The 18,290-nt window shown below is 36.4% G+C and overlaps 1 protein-coding gene across 1 annotated transcript in view; it reads left to right on the plus strand.

The window, feature by feature from the left end:
* The first annotated feature begins 3,532 nt into the window (after window positions 1-3,532).
* The window catches only part of C5 (complement C5), a 163,900-nt gene continuing 149,142 nt past the window's right edge, over window positions 3,533-18,290 (plus strand). The window contains exons 1-2 of the mRNA XM_044659769.1: window positions 3,533-3,547; window positions 3,926-4,020. Of these exons, the coding sequence (XP_044515704.1) occupies window positions 3,533-3,547; window positions 3,926-4,020 (110 nt within the window). The remainder of the gene's footprint in view (window positions 3,548-3,925; window positions 4,021-18,290) is intronic.

An 18,290-nucleotide genomic window follows, 5' to 3' on the forward strand; every position in this document is an offset into this window, starting at 1 on the left:
CTCTCTCTCTCTCCATATATATATATATATATAGTCTATATTTAGACTTTTATCTGTTTAAATTTATATCTAATTTATCAGTTATCATAATTCCTCTCTATATATTTAGATCTGTACATATAGATAAATATTTATCTGCAGGTGGAATGTTGATAGTTTACATGGATTAATCTATTGCAACTTAATTGAAATTATTTAAATTAATTTTTAGTTGACTCTCTAAGTTTATCTAAGTATATCATCATGCCATCTGCAAAAAGCTATCCTTTCATAACCTTATACCTCCAAATTTCCTTTTCTTGCTTTATTTCTATGGTTAGCATTTCCAGTGCTACATTAAATAGTGGTGGTGATAATGGTCATTCTTACTTTACTCCTAATGTTATTAGAAAGGTCTTTCCCCCATTTCCCACTACATATAACATTTGCTCTGGAATTTAGAGAAATATTATTTACTACATTGAAAAAAGGTTTATTTTTTCCATGATTTCTAGAATTTTAGTTTCTAGTTTTAATAGAAACAAGTATTGGGTTTGTACAATGCCTTTTCATTAATAAAATATTTAGTTTTTATTGTTTACATTATTAACATGGTTTATATTTCTAGTCTTCCTTATGTTGAATTCCTGGCATAGAACAAACCTAGCCAGAGTATATAATCTTTCTAATCTGTTAATTTCGCCTACTTGTAAATTTTATTGAAAATTTTATTAGCAAATTTATTGTTTCTTGTGGCTAAATTTAACTATTACTTGTTAATTTTTTTTGAAAAATTTGCATCTTTATCTAATTTGCCTCTCCCTGGTTTAGTGATTAAGACCATATTTATATCAAAGAAACAGATAAGAAAGGTGCTTGCTTTTCTTGTTACTGCAAGCAGTTTATGCAACCCTAGCACGTAGCCCAGCACCACTCATATAACAGACACTTAACAAATGTTTATTGACTGACAGCATTGGAATTAATTGTTCTTTTATTATTTGGTAGAATTCTCTTGTTAAACCAATTGGTCCTAGAACATCTTTTCCTTTTGGGATTTTATTTATGACTTGTTCAAGGTTTTTCTTCTTGTTACTGGGCTTTTTCTGTGGTCTATTTTTTCTTTTGTTAATCTTAGTATTTAAGAAATTTAAGAATGAGTTTATTTCCTTTAAATTAGCAGTTTTGTTCCTCTTCAATTATTGCAAGTTATTTTTCATTTTTGATATGAAAAATTTGGTTTCCTAACCTCATATTTTTACAAGTTTTTCTATCATCCTCATCTCCTACTCTTCCCTTTCATTAGGTCAGAATTGAAGACCTTAATCTTCCAGAAGAAAACCAGGCTGTCAAAGAATATAGAGCAGTAGCATATTCATCCCGCAGCAAAAGTTACCTTTATATTGACTGGACAGAGAGCCTCAAACCTTTACATGTGGGAGATTACTTAAGCATTACTGTTAAACCGAGAAGTCCATATATTGACAAGATAGCCTTCTATAATTACTTGGTAAGTAGAGTAAATGTGTATTTATATCTATGATACATTTTGCTATTTTTAGGGAATCATTTTAAAAATGGTCTATTACAGGTAAACAGCTTAACTAACTTTTTACCCTGCTTTATCTGACTTGGACCCAGGACCTCTCTCTGTGTGTGATGTTTTAGGCAATTTATCAGTTATAATTATTGGCCACTTACTTATGCCCAAACATTTCTCAATCTCAAGAATTTCACTATTTCAATGATAAGAGTAGCAGAAAAGAAATGAACTTATACTTTCACTACAGTAGTTATGGTGATTAATGAAATATGAATCAATGAATATTTATTGACTATCTAACAAGAATTATACATTATATAGTTGTTGTACAATTGTTTTCAGTCTTGTCTGACTCTTCATGATCCCATTTGTTGTCTTGACAAAGACACTGGAGTGCTTTGCCATTTCCTTCTCTAGCTCATTTTACAGATAAGGAAGCTGAGGCAAAAGGATTAAGTGACTTGCCCAGGGTCACACAGCCAGTAAGTGTGTGAGGCCGGATTTGAATTTAGAAAGATGTGTTCCTGTCTCTAGGCCTGGCATTCTATTTATTGCACTATCTTGCTGTCCCCTTATATAGGCATAGCACTTTAAATTTTACAAAGCAATTTCAGATTTTCTATCTCATTTAAGCTTTAGCAACAAGCCTTTGGGAGTAGTCATAGCAAATATATTCCTGTAAGAGAAAAGGAAATTAGAATATGGCTGTGAGCTAACACATTCCCATTCCCAGGGGAATTGCTGTCTCCCCATGGAATGAAAGACTTTCCTTTGAGGAAAGAGATTTCCAGCATCAGGGTGTTGGCTGAGAGATTTTATCAGGCAAAGAGGTTTCCCTGCCTCTAGAAAGGATGTTGCATAGCTTGTACCCTTTAGAGGCACAGACCTTGAAGCACTGTATAAATGTGAAGAACTAGTCAAATCTTCTTATTTTGTATACTTGGGATCCCAAAGCTCAGGGAAATCCAGTTCTGCACCCAAAGAAACATAGTAATTTAATATCAGAGCTAGGATCAGAGCCAAGGTCTCCCAAATACAGGTTCAGAGTTCATGCTACCTATTATTTGCAGAGAACCAAGTTGGTTAAGTGGATAATCAATTCCATTTTTGCCTTCAAAGAGTTTACATTTAATCAAGGAACATGGCTCTGTTACAACATATACATGAGCAGGAATATTACAAGGGAGGGAATGATGGAGAAATTCAGACAATGTGTTCTAAGGGCATTTGAGGAGAGAGAAAATGCTTTCATATATGTCATCAGAGAAGGCAATGTGGAAGAGGTGGCTACTGAGCTGAAGCCTGAAGGAAAAGGATATTAGAATAAATTTATTAGATAAACAGCATCAGGACAAGGTTACTAGCAACTCCACTGGCACCTTTGTTTTGGGTCCAGATCCAATCAGGCAAAGTATATGTCTACTGGTTAGAAGGGCCTCTCTGTCCCAATCTCCCTTTACCAAAGGGGTAGGCAGAAAATTCTGGAACACTACAAAGAGTTATGAGACTTGCCAAGTGATCTCAGATATGCTGCAGTCATCACCAAACCTTCATCCAATGATGATTTAATTGGTCACTTTTCCAATGCTATTTGTCATGATGTTGACTGAAAACAGCTAAATCAATGACAGAAATTAAAGAATCAGAGAATGCTGGATTAGTCCTTGGCTTCTTCCTCTCTCCGGGTTAAATCCAAGAAGTTCCAGGGCAGCAGTCTGAGGATGGAGCACCAGAGCAACAGCTGAACCACAGAATCCTCAGGCTACATTGATAGTTGTGACTTTTGCTACTTCTTAAGTCTAGGTGACAGCGTAGGGATGGGAAGAGATCAGGTGAAGCTGTCCTCTGAAGTCTGGATGTTCCTAAATGTTCCAGTGTTGTCATTACTACTTCCTAACCATCCGATCAGGCTGTCTTTTTGATGGTTCTTTGCATATTTAAGCATAATGTTACCAAGATGTATGTTGGGAGAAGATCATGAAAGGTCCTAGGGTGGAAATGGGGAGAATCATGGGGAAGCAGATGGTGAGATTCACCCTGAACCACAATCTCCTAGGAGCAGTTTTGTTTATGTTTGGCACCTGATTTTCTGGTTAGAAAAACATATGTATAGCAGGTTAATTAAAGTACATGAAGGTGGTGGCGAGATGGTTCAGTAGGTTAAGAGTGCCCAGAGATGGGAGGTCCTGGGTTCAAATTTGGCCTTAGACACTTCCTAGCTGTGTGGCCCTGGGCAAGTCACCTAAACTTCATTACCTAGTCCTTACCACCTCTTACCACTCTTCTGCCTGGGAACCAATATACATTATTGATTATAAGACAAAAGGTAAGGGTTTTAATAAAAATAATATAAAGAATTCATTGAAAGGACTTCAATAAGGGTACAACTGTTATTGATTACAGCTGCTCAGTACAGACATTTGCGTGTTCGGAAGTGCTGCCATGATGGTGCCCAAAAGAGCCATGAGACCTGTGAGCAACGGCTTGAGAGAGTTAAAGTGGGAAAGTTTTGCATGGAAGCATTCAAGAGTTGCTGTCAATTGGCATCACAAATACGTTCTGAATCCACTCATAAAAATATATTAATATCAGGAAAGTTAAGTTAAAATTTTTTGTACTAAGTTTAAGCTCAGTGTTGGGAGGATACAGATATCACAAAGATAAAAAAAATGGTGATGATAATCTTAATGAGTGGGATAAAAAGAGCGGGTACCCAGTGCCACCCACTCAAAAAATAAAAAATATCTGGAGTCAGAAAATGAGAGTAAAGAAAAGCAGTTGTTTATTTCTCTTCCTCATGAGAAAGGCAGATGACCTAATGGCAAATGCAATTCCTGGGTGCAAAACCAGACATTTTAAAGGTTCCTAACATAAGACTCCCCCTTTTTCCCCCTGTCCAGTCCCTGCATGGGGTCTGAATTTACAATCTAAACACATGTTATTCTAACTGGATTCAGAGTATGGTGAGGTACAGAGAAAGTGTTCATTTAATATTCTTAAGAGTTAATTTTATATTCTTAAGTGTTCAATTAATATTCTTAAGGAAGCAACTGAATTATTTATTGCCCTTGAATGAGGGTTTTTTTCTTTTATCAGTTTCTTTCCCAGGCTTGAACTGGAGTCTTTAGATAAACAGTCAACAAAAGTTCCTTGAAATTTAAAATAGACTAGTTATCCCTTTCCCAACTGGGTCAACAGAGATGTGGACCAGAGCCCTTTCCTTGAGGACACTGGGGGCACAGGCCAAATGTTTACTCTGAGAAACACACATATTTTATTTCACACAATTCCCCTTGTTTTTTCCCCCTAGTTGTGTGATTTCTCATTCCACTGTTTGGAGTGGAATGTTTGAAGTTTCGGCTTCTCTTTCCAAATCAAAGTCTTCCTTATTTACCTTTTTTGAGTTCTGGACCTTTTGTTTTCTTAGGATCATCATTCTTGGGATCATCTGTCTGGGCAGGGAAGGTTTGGAAGGTACTATAGACATATTTTCTATAGTTCTCTGAATCATTCCACAGGGAATGAAACAGGAGAGTATTAAGATGATGCTCAGGACTCTAAATATCATTGGTATAAACTTTGTCCAGGGCCCAAGAAAAAGTGAGTCAAAACAAGAGGTCCAGGAGGCAGTATCTACTCCTGAGTTTCTGGTTAATTCTTCTGAAAGGGCAGTTAGTTCCTGGAGGGCCTTGGTCACTGACTCATGTGATGCAGTATTATTGGGAATGTAGGTGCAACACCTCCCTCCTAGCATGACACAGACACTGCCTCCTTTAGCTAACATCATGTCTAGAACTAATTTCCCCATGCCACTTGACTGGTAGCTTTCTTGTTGGGACAAACCCTTTACTATGTCTCAGGTGTAATTTATGAATCTCTGCTGATTATAATAAATGTAATTGATACAGTCAACATTCCTGTTTATGGTAAAACATCAAAAGAGAGATTTGAACTCAGCTGCTTTCTGGTTTCTAGCTTTAAACTTGTCCCGGATTCCTCTAGGCACTCATATTGAATCTATGTATTGATCAAAGGAGCCAGGAGGAGAAATGAGAGTACTCCTCTTTAGTCTTGACTGACCTAAATGAGTAGTTTGCTTCAGATATATCATTGTGATTGTGATTGCCAACTGTACCAAGGCACAGGTCCCAGCCAAGCTATTCAGAATTTGTGTGGTTCCCTCACATGACCACCAACGATCCTCTTGAGAAATATTTAGATTAGCAAACTCAGGTCAGGTTAGTCACATTCCAGGTTTGGGTACAAACTTTGGACTGGACAAGGCTTTGGACTGGGTCTCCCATTCATGTACCAGGATTCCAGAATCCTCCTCTAGCCAGAGTTACCCCTCTTGTGTCATTTACTTTAGTGGTTGGGTATAAAGTGGCCAGTGTACTGCAATTCTCTGGATTTAGCTCTCAAAAGAGGATAACCACACATTTGAATTCAGCCTTGTATTCATCTAGTCCCAGAGGAAAGGGAACAGGCTCTAGGTCTGCCTGTGGTATAGGCATCATAATCACTTTTTCCCAGACTATGAATGGTATATCTGACCCATTTGTACCAGGCGCTAGTCTCCTGATATTTTGTCTCTATCTCAATGACTTGTCTTAGATCCTAAGCCATTGTCACTCCAGGCTCTAATGGGAGGATCCATAGAAGATTTGGCTGAAGTAACCTAGGACTTGGAGATCCTGGAGGTGCTGCCTTAACTAACTGATCCATTCCCTTAGCTGAGCTAATCATAAAACCTCTCATTTATAAGGACATGAGTCTGTTTTTATGGTTTGGTACTCCATTCCAATACAGAGTTGGATTACTTTGTCTAGCTTCCTTGACCTCCTCCACATCTCATCTTTAGCGCTGATGTCACCAATGTTTTTGTCAATAGCTATCACTGTACTTGAAACTATGGTTATCCATTCTAATGCTAGCATCAGTGTTCTTTGCATCTTTGGAATCCAAGACAAACAGATAATTTGGGCATGGACAAAATGTAGGAAACTGTAGTAAAGGATCCCTGCTGCTCTCAACAATACCACAAAAAGTGAAAGAAAATAGACAGGGCCATACAGATGACAGTATGGAGTTCTGAACCAACTATGACACAGTTCATAGCAAGACATCAAAAATCAGAATCAACAAAACAACAATTCTCATGATTCCCAAACTAACTATTCCATATAGAAATAGTTCAGGACCATCAAGAGGCATGAGATTTGTTCATAATAATTTTCAGGGGTTGGTCAGTAACAGTCTTGGTCAACTAGACCAGTGATCGGTACAAATCCCATCTGGTAAAAGTGAATTACCCATTGTGATAACTTGCTGTAGTTTTTTGCTAGTAATTTATTCAAGATTTTTACATCTATGTTCATTAAGGAGATTGGTCTGTAGTTTTCTTTCTCTGTTTTTGGTCTTCCTGGCTTTGGAATCAGTACCATATTTTTGTCAAAAAAAAGAATTTGGTAAGACTCCTTCTTTGCTTATTTTGTCATATAGTTTGAATAGTACTGAGATTAGTTGTTCTTTAAATGTTTGACAAAATTCACTTGTGAATCCATGTGGCCCTGGGGATTTTTTCTTAGGGAGTTCCTTGAGAGCTTGTTCAATTTCTTTTTCTGAGATGGGATTATTTAACTATTCTATTTCCTCTTTTGTTACTTTGGGCAATTTATATTTTTGTAAATATTCACCCATTTCACCTAGATTGTCATATTTATTGCCATATCATTGGACAAAATAGCTTTTCATAATTACCTTAATTTCCTCTTAATTAGAGGTGAGATCTCCCTTTTCATCTTTGATACTGTTAATTTGATTCTCTTTTTAAAATTAGATTAACCAATACTGTATTTTTTCAAAGTACAAGCTCTTAGGCTTATTTATTAGTTCAGTAGTTCTTTTACTTTCAATTTTATTAATTTCTTCTTTGATTTTTAGGATTTCCAATTTAGTTTTCATCTGAGGATTTTAAATTTGTTCTCTTCTAGATTTATAAGTTGCAAGATGAATTCATTGATCTCCTCCCTCTCTATTTTGTTGATATAGGCACTTAGGTAAATAAATTTTCCCCTGAGTACTTCTTTGGCTGTATCCCATAGATTTTGCTATGTTGTCTCCTCACTGTCATTCTCTTCAATGAAATCAATAATTATTTCTATGGTTTATTTTTTGACCCACCAGTTTTAAAGAATTAGATTATTTAGTTTCCAATTAGTTTTAAACTTGCCTCTCCATGAGCCCTTATTATAATTTTTAACACATTATGATCTGCATTTATTGCATTTATTATTTTTGTTTTTTTTTTTTTACATTTGTTTGTGATGTTTTTATGGCCTAGTATATGGTCAATTTTTCTACATGTGCCACGTGCCGCTGAAAAGAAGGTATATTACTTTTTATTCCTATTCAATTTTCTCCAAATATGTATTAGCTCTAATTTTTATTTCATTTATTTCCCTTACTTCTTTCATATTTATTTTTTGGTTCGATTTATCTAGTTCTGATAGGGGAAGGTTGAAATCCCCACTAATATGGTTTTACTATCTATTTTCTCCTTAAGCTCCTTAAGTTTCTCCTTTAAAAATCTGGATGTTATACTATTTGGTACATATATGTTGAGTACTGACATTTCATTATTTATACTGCCTTTTATAAAGATGTAATTACCTTCCTTATCTCTTTTAATTAAATCTATTTTTACTTTAGCTTTGTCTGAGATCATAATTACTACCTGTATTCTTTGTCTCAATTGCAACCCAATAGATTCTGCTCCAACCTCTTACCTTTACTCTGTGTGTGTCTATCTGCCTCAAGTGTATTTCTTGTAGACAACATATGATAGGATTCTGGTTTTTAATCCAATCTGCTATTTTTATTCACATTCACCATTATGATTACTATCTGTGAATTCCCCTCCATTTTGACTTCCTCCTTTAGACTTAACTTTTCTCCTTTCTCTCTTACCTTCCCCTCCAGTGTTTTGTTTTTAATCAGTCTCCACTCTTTCCCCTCCCTTATATTACTTCCTTCCCATGACCTCCTCCCTTATTATTCCCATCTTACTATGGAGCCTTTTGAATGTCCCCCAACCTCTCCTTCCCTTGTATTACTCCCTTCTCCAACACCCCATTTCTTATTTCCCTTCTACTTCTCTATAGGGTAAGATATAATTCTATACCCCAATGGATCTGACTGTTGTTATAAAAAATAATAGGACTCTTGATACTACTACGCTCCTAGGGGATATTGGTTAGGGAAGCTGTGCCTTGTATTTCCCTAGATAGCTAGTGACTGGGGAACACCAATTCAGTCACCTTTGCTAATGATATAATTCCTATTTCTATATAACAGTGCCCAGGCAGGACCCTTGGGGTCTGGTAGATGGGTAACCCTTTCAGGTCCCACCTGGGGTTGGATTAATTATTAATATTGGGTTCTAATTAGCCTTGGATCATGTTTTATCTGACCGCATTGCTCCCTCCCAAGGGTTGTGATATAATGATCACTCAGGAAGGTACTTAATAAAACTTTATCTATTGATGTTAAATAGGGAAAGGAATAATCAAAAATGGATTGGGGATAGGAGACCCTGTCACTAATAGCTGGTGTTTCAGTAAGCTGGGCTAGTGTTTACCCTCCTCTGGTTCAGCTTGGCCACTGCCAAACCAAAGAAGGCAATCTGCTCGGTTGGTACAGATATGATGATTTCTCTCAGCTTCCTTGTTATCAGTTTGTGATATGACAGCCTTGCACAGCCTTCAGGAAGTAACCACCCTTAAGGAAATCCACCCTCTTCTTCTTCTACCTTCCTTCTTCCCTTCACCTCCCGGGCCCAGATACCTAATAGCTAATGATGATTCAAATGCCTAAATATCTAGGGAGATTCAGAGAGGATTGATGACCCACAGTCAGAGACCCACAGATCACTGCTTCAAATCAAAGATCAAAGATGAAAGCCGAATGGTCAGACTCAAAGACCAAAGACCTCAGACCAAAGACCATTAGGGTATTTATATCCTGAGGCCAACTGCCTTTGCTCCTGTCCTCAAGGAATCTGGGAACATTCCAATGTCTTCAACTGTCTCCCTTGTCAATCAAGGTGAGAATAACAATTCTCAGAGTTTGAATATAACACCGTTCTTCCCTCTCTGAGTTAATTCCAATGAGATCAAGGTTTAAGTATTATGTGTTGCCAACCTCTTCCTTATTTCTGTAATAATTACAATTAAATTATGAGGCTGCTAGTAGGTTTAATAGCTTTATTACATCAAAGTAGTGATAGTAAAGAGAGGGAAGTGTAGGAAAGAGGTAGAGGGAAGCTAGCTTAATACCCTATCTACCATTCTGATGGATTGAAGCTCACCACCGACATGCGCTCCTTCAGGTTCTAAGGGTCAGCCAGAAGAGTGTGAAAGTGCCAGTCCAGAGCTTTGGTCTCACCTTTATAAGCAGTTTTCTCCATCCACTAGCTCTCTCATGTCATATCTCAGAAACCAATCATAGTTCCTTAATTTGTCTGGCACCACACAGGGGGCAGTGCCTGTGGGATTAGTTTCCCATCTTGGTAGTTTCACCTTCTTTTCTCTGAGGGCCTCTCTATACTTGCACATCTCAATGGTAAAGGTTCTTCAGGTCCTTGATTGATTGCATCAAATGTTGCTGATTGATTACATCAAAACAAAGCAACACAATGGGAGGGAAGAGTTCCATTTCCACACTTCCATTATATTGACCCCCCTCACCCACCCTTCACTTCTTTATGTAATATATTTTACCCAATTTTACCTCTTTTCCATCCCTAGTTTTTAATATTTTTTACATATTATCCTAACCAGCTTACTACCACTGCACCCTATATGTATACTTCTTCTAGCCACTATGATAATGATAATAGTTTTTAAGAGTTATAGAGATCATCTTTCCCTGTAGGAATATATGCCATTTGATCTTATTAACATCCTTAAATTTTTCCCCCTCTTTATTATTTACCTTATTATGCTTCTCTTGAATTTTGTATTTGGGCATCAAATTTTCTGTTTGGTCTTTTTTTTTAGGAATGCTTAGAAATTTTCGATTTTATTAAATGACCATACTTTCCCCTGAAAGAATATAGTCAGTTTTGCTGGGTAGTTGATTCTTGATGGTAGACCCAGTTCCCTTAACTTCTGGGATATCATATTCCAAGCCTTTTGGTGCTTCTATGTGGATGCTGCCAGATCCTATATAATCCTGACTAGGGTTCCATGATATTGGAATTGTTTCTTTCTATCAGTTTATATTATCTTCTCCTTGACTATAACATTCCTGGGAATTGTCATTTGGGGATTTAATACAGAAAGTGATCTGTTGATTCTTTCATTCTCTGTTTTACCCTTTTGTTCAAAAATATCAGGGCAGTTTTCTTGGATAATTTCCTATAACACAATGGCTAGGATTTTTATTTTTTGGTCATGACTTCTGAGTAGTGAAATAATTCTTAAATTTTCTCTCCTGGGTCTATTTTCCAGGTCAAAGAGGTATCTCATATTATCCTCAATTTTTTCATTCTTTTGATTGACAAAATTGTCCAGTTCTAATTTTTAAAGACTGAATTTCTTTGATGACTTTTTGATTCTCCTTCTCGAGGAGCTCAAAAAGGAATTTAAAAATCAAATAAGACAAGATAAAGAAAAATGGGAAAAAGAAAATAGCAAAATAGGTTACCTGGAAACAGACACAGACATGGAAAGCCAGAATTGACCTGCTGGAAAATGATGCAAAAAAATCAGAAGAGAAGAACAACTTGAAAGGAAGAATGGAAAAGGAGGATCAAAAGGTCATGGAAGAAATTCAGTCTTTAAAGATTAGAATTGGGCAATTAGAAGCTAATGACTTTACGAGATACCAAGACCTAATAAAACAAAATCAAAAGAATGAAAAAAATTGAAGATAATAGTTTCTGAATTTGAAGGAAAACAATTATACAATTCACTCACTCCCAGATTCACCAGGCATCTGGGATGTCTTATGAATTAGACCCTAGTTTTGCTTTCAAACTAGAGTACTAGTCATTTGAACTTTAGGCTCACCAATCAAGGCTATCTTGTGAACTAGCCAGGACATTTCATTCTTGCAAAATCTCAACAGGTTCAGGATGTGGGCCTGTGTGCACAAACTTATGTGATCCTTGTCATAGCTCTCTGGTCCTGAACTTCTTTGCTTTTTACTCTTACCTCCTTATACCTTCACACTTGGAGATTGTTAGGGACCCTAGGGCTGGGTGGTGGTGGTGGTGGCCAAAATAACTGGTGGATGCCCTTTGTCCATCAAAAGGAGGAACCAAGGATCTTTCTACCATTCCAGGATTCCCAGCCAATGCACCAACTTAATGGGATAAAAAAAATAGGTCCAGGTGCCACCCACTCAAAAATATAAAAAGCATCTGGTGTCAGAAGATGAGAATGAAAAAAAGCAGTTGTTTATTTCTTTTCCTCATGAGAAAGGCAGATGCTCTAATGGCAAATGTAACGCCTGGTTGCAAAAACAGACTAGTCATCCCTTTTCCAATTAGGTCAACCAGGATGTCAACTAGAGCCCCTATCCCAAGGACATTGGGGGCACAGGCCAAATGTTTACTCTTGAGAAACAAACACACTTTATATCATACACTAATAATAGCAAAAAATTAACACAGACCTTAGAAATAGGTTATTAATAATGATAACTTACTTTTTATATCATTGCATTGTCATGAAAAAACTTTTACAAACATCTTATTTAGTTTGTTTCTTGAATCAAACCTGAAAAGTAGATAGAGATATTATTATTTTCATTTTATGGAGGTAAATTCTGGTATAGATATTATACTTCTCTACTAAAACAAGTCAACTTGTATTAATAGGTTCTGATAAATTATTGGTTGAAATGATTTCTAAAATATCTGCTTACCTGATTTTGTTATATGATAAATTCAGTTCGTGTCATTTTAAAAGCTTATCTAATTTCTCAATCTTCCCAATTAGATTATAGCTGAGATTCATTTGTAGTTCCTCACAGTGCTTTGTATGTAGGAAGCAGTCAAAAAATATTGAATGAATTCACATTTCAAGTTTAATAATTTTCATAGGAACATTCTGAAATATTTTGCAGTATATCATTGTCATTTAAAAAATTTCCCTTTGTAATTTATTCAAATCATATACTTTGTAATCTTCAATGTGTTATGTAGCTATAAAAGCTACTATACTTCTTTATACATGATCTATTTGAGAAGGTAAGCTTTTATTCCCCACTCTAATGAGCAGACAGGAGACTTGATAAGATGTTGGCAGAGAAAAGTGGTTTTATTTGGAGAAAACATTGGAGAGCAGGGGGTGTGGTGTGGAAGAGTAAGGGAAAAGGGAAGGGAAGAGGAAGGGAAAGAAAAGGGATTCTGCCCACACAAGTGGCTTGCTTCCAGCAAAAATATATCTTTTCTTCTAGATACAATCACAAACTTTTATGATAATCCTGATGCAAGATTCTCCTCTTCCCCTCTGACCAATCACACAGAAGGGGGAATTGTGGCATTCACAGTCTCGAGGGTGTGATTTTCAACATTATATACCCCTAAAGACCCCCATGATCAAGAAAAACCCATAACTATAATGGGATTCCCAGGCTGGCACCATTATGATTCTTTTGAAACTCACTGTACTTTCCCTCCTTCAGCTTATCTTATAGTTTGGTTTTTTCCCCAGGATATAGATCAACTCTTCTCAAGGTTTTTGAAAATAGGTCAGGGAAACTTAAAATTTTATTGGTGGGGGGGGGGAGGGAATACTAATACTAAGGGGTATTTGAATTGGTATTTCAAGCCAAATACTAGTCCGTGAATTACACACTGAATCTCATCCCACATACCACCTACCCAGCCAAATAACACAAAACTGTATTTCAAATATATGATGACAATATCTAGAAGTAGCGATTGTTGGTAACGTACCTTAAATTTCTTACCACCATACTTCAAAAAGGTAAGATTCAAAGATTTTACTCAGCTCAAATTTTCTTGTTTGCTAAGCTTTTTAATAAGGGTTTGGGTAATAGATCTTACTCCAGGAATACAATCATCTGAAATGAAAGTACAATGGTACCTTGACACATAAGTTTAATTCATTCCATAGACAATTTGTAACTCAATTTGCTCCCGTGTCAAATTGAATTTCCCCATTTAAATTAATGGAAATGCAATTAATCTGTTCCAGCTCCAAAAAAACCACATGAATTTTTTATTTTACGTATATGCTTTTAAATAAGAAAATGTACTTTATAAATAACAAATATATTTACAGATAGTAAGAAAGAATGTAAAGAAATAAACTTGCTCATTAAATGTTATTTACTTTCAAGGTCAGGTGAAGATGCTGGAGGAGAAGGTTTTCATTTCATGGGCTATCACTTAAAATGTTACTCTCTATACACTAATGCTACATTTAAATGCAAAATTGATTTTACACATGACTTATGATATGTAACTTTTTTGCTATTTTTTCCCTTTAGTTAATTGTCATCATTTTCTTCAATGAATTTTGGCTGTTTTGCCACACTTTCCTCAATTTCACTTAAAGGTTGTTTCAATAAAAACCTTTCCATGGAGGTTTGTTTCTTCCTTCCTTTCAGAACTTTTTGATAAAGTATGAAACAAGTGTCATTATACAGCTCCAACGCATGACTTATTGCAACTTTTTCGAGGTGTGTCCTTTCAATAAACTATTTAATGTTTCCTCAAATCTTCAACATTTCCTTAATCTCCCTTGTACTAATTACCTCTTTACTTCGCACTCCTCCCCACTAATTTTGTGCCAAACCTCCATATGCTGCGCTGTTGTAACTCCTTCAATTCCTCCATTGTCAGAACCCAGGGTTAAGAAATTTGCCAGAAAAACTGATGACAAAAATAAAGAAGAAAGCAAAAGCAATTCAATACAGATGCTCGCATGGCCAGATAAACACTGAACTAAACAAGACAGCCTCGTGTACCTTGTGAAACTGAACATTGTGCAGACTATCTAGTGAGGGTGGCGGAATCCAGTGATTCAAATATCCCGTCATGACTGAAAGCAAAAAATCCCACCATGACTGCTTACATCTCAAATTGCTTGTGACTTAAGGTGCTCCTGTATCAAGGTACCACAGTAAACAAATAATTTGCAGCAAGGTATAGAGATCCTGCTCTATAACCAGAGACTTATCTGAGTGGCATAGGGTGGTCGTTGGATGTAAAGAACGAAACAGATTGGAAGCACGGCTTGTTAGCTCAAAGTGCTCTGAGGTACAATGGAGTCACCAATTTATTATAAAGGAAATTAAAGATCCCCTTCCCCCAAAAGCCCAAGAAAGTTTCCCACAGTTACAGAGAGCAGTATTTTTACTATAGTCAAAACAAAAGCCGTAGAAGCCTCCAGGTGCAGATAAAAACCTATGCTAAACTATTAACTATATATGTTATCATTAGGTGAAGTCTGGGACATCTAGTTAGGCCGGAAAGCCCCTGAAGTTCTCAGCCTTGATGGTATTAAACAATATTTTTGAGCCTCATTATTTTACTTTAGTTCTGGGCAAGATGCCCTGCTAAGGGTTCGACCTTGGCTGTGCCAAGCAGCTACATTCTTGGTCAAAGGGGAACAGTGTTAGCCCCACTCCTGCTGGATTATTGAGAGCCCAAAGCTTTTTCAATAAGACTATAATGCATTTTAAAGAAAGGTGAGAATTATGAAAGGAATCAAAAGAGGAATCTCAGATTTTTATCTTAGATAGCACATTCCAGTTCTCAACTCTGATAGGAAGAAAAGGTCAATACACAGCTCTGCAGGTCTGTATTGATCTTTTGATGGGGTCCAGATAAAAATATCTACTTGAAATTCTAATTTCTCTTAATAGCTCCTGACACAGAAGGATGAAGAAAAATCATTAGAGATATTATTCTCAAGTAAAGCAATTAAACCTAAATAACAAGAAAAGTGGTCATACCTGTTAAGTGGAACGTTTCAGAGACATGAAAATGAGTTTATATCATAAATTAAAAAAACGCTTCTGCAGAGGGCAGCTGGGTGGCCCAATGGATTGCAAGCCAGGCCTAGAGACAGGAGGTCCTGGGTTCAAATCTGGCCTCAGATACATCTTAGTTGTGTGACCCAGGGCATGTCACTGAACCTCCATTGCCTAGTCCTTACAACATTTCTGCCTTTGAACTAATATATGGTATTGATTCCAAGACAGAAAGTAAGGGTTTTAAAAAAAAGAAAGAAAAGAAATGGCTTTCCAAACATTTTGTACCAAAGGGCAAATACTAAGAATAAACTACCATTTTCCTAAATATTTGTTTCAGCTACAACATCTGAATTTGGTCCAATATACTCTATTATAACAATAAAAAATACTTCCTTTTACATATTCTGGTCAGAGTTGAGGGAAGAAGAAAATGGGAAACTGGGAAAGAATGAAGGAGAAGGAAGAGACAGATGTATCTTTAACATTTACAAACCCTATGAGAGCAGCTGAATTTTATGTGGTGCTTATGGCGTGCCAAACACAATGCATATAATTATCTTATTTGATCCAACATCAAAAAAGTTTATATTTTTTAAATGATCAAATACTAATAGAAAACACACACACACACACACATATACACACACACACACGAACAAGAATCTTACTTGCCCCAGTGTCCAGCACAGAGCCTTAAGCATATAAGATGCCTAATAAACGTTTGTTGCATCACTCAATGAAGAGATACAGAGCTGATCTATATTTTCATACTTTTCAGTAGAACCTGAAACTTAAACACCTACTCTGGATTATGGGGGATAATACATCTCATACCAAATGCAAGCATGTCACTTTTGCTTTATTTAAGATAAAATGGGGGCAGCTGGGTAGCTCAGTGGAGTGAGAGTCAGGCCTAGAGACAGGAGGTCCTAGGTTCAAACCTGGCCTCAGCCACTTCCCAGCTGTGTGACCCTGGGCAAGTCACTTGACCCCCATTGCCCACCCTTACCAATCTTCCATCTATGAGACAATACACCGAAGTACAAGGGTTTAAAAAAAAAAAGATAAAATGGACTTTTTTTTCTAGACAGGGAAAGATGGATATCAATTTCTAAATTGTAAGTATATTAAATAAATTTAATATACTATTGTATCAGTGGGTCTCTGGCACTAAAAAAAAGACTTGTTAAGGCATTTTCTCAGGTTTTTTTAGGCTGTTACAAGATTCTTTGGTGAATAATGACTGTTTGTTATGATTTCATGTATTGAAAAATTGTGATAAATTTTTCTATAACATACTGCACCAGAAAGTAAGGATACTTAAATTTAAATTTATTTAAATCTTTGTGTATGTATATTATAGAATATACACATAATACATGTTATATCATACATTATATATTACATTTACATAAATTTAAATTTAAATTAGATACTTAAGTTTAAAGAAAATTTATCATTTTAATTATCTGTAAAATTAACTTCTAGGTAGAATCTCTATATGTCCTATATTTAGAAGGCCCAGTTTAAATACAACAAAAAGCTTTACTTTAAATATTGACCAGTCCATATTTTGAAAAGGGCAAATGCACTTTCTTCCATAGTGATGGATGATTTAGAGTAAGTGATGTGTAGGCAATCTTCTGCCATAAGAAATAAAAGCTATATACTCTGGTAGCAAATCCCTCACTGTCAGTACCTGAGAAATAGCTTCACCCTGACCTCAGATACAACTTCCTGTCAAATGTCACAAGTAATTGCTAACAGTTAAAGAGTAAGATTAAGTCTACAGGAGACTAAAAGTGAATGAGACCTTAGGATATAGAATATCAGAGCAGGAAAGGATATGAGGAACTAGCCCCACAGATCTATACTGTGTCTCTACCCCTACCCTTTCCTTTAGACTTTGCTGCCACATCATCTGTTGTCTACTGGGACATTTCAAACTGGATGTACCAGGAACATCTCAAACTCAGAACGTCCAAAACTGAACTCTGTTCCCTCTTCCAAACTTCCCTATTTGTGTTGAAGGTTCCACCATCCTTTCAGTCTCCTGCATTCATAATTCCAGATTTCTCATTCTCTGTCACCCCCCATATCCAATTAGTTGCTAAATCTCACCCTTTCTATCTCCATATCTCTTGCATCCAACTCCTTGTCTCTATTCACAGTTACCACCTCAGTTTGCCATCATCACCTCTTGTCTAGATTATGGTATTTTGCTCCCTGCCTCAATTACCAATCTATCTTACAATTTCCTGCCAAAATAATTTTCCAATTTTTCTTAGTACATTTCTGATGATGATACTTCCCTATACAACTCCAATGGCTTCCTACTTATTTTGCTTCTAGACTTTACATAAAAACTTCTCTGTTTAGCTTTGAAACTCCTTCACAGCTTGGTTCCAATTTATCTTTCTAGCTTCACTGGACATCACTTTCTCTTGAACTAGCCAAAATGGCCTTTTCTCTCTTTCTCATCCATAACGCTACATCTCCAGAATAGGTCTCTTCACACTGGGCATCCTCCATGCTTACATTCTGTACCCTCTTTTAAAAAAAACTTTACCTTCTGTCTTAGAATAGAAACTAAGTATTGGTTTCAAGGCAGAAGGGTAGTAAGCAATTATGCTTAACTAACTTGCCCAAGTTCATACAGCTAAGAAATGGCTGAGGCTAGATTTGCACCCAGGACATTCTTTTTCCATGCCTGTCTCTATCCACTGAGCCACCCAGCTGCCCCAAATTCACT

The sequence above is a fragment of the Gracilinanus agilis genome, chromosome 2 (assembly GCF_016433145.1).
Source record: "Gracilinanus agilis isolate LMUSP501 chromosome 2, AgileGrace, whole genome shotgun sequence".
Classification (NCBI taxonomy): Eukaryota; Metazoa; Chordata; class Mammalia; order Didelphimorphia; family Didelphidae; genus Gracilinanus; species Gracilinanus agilis.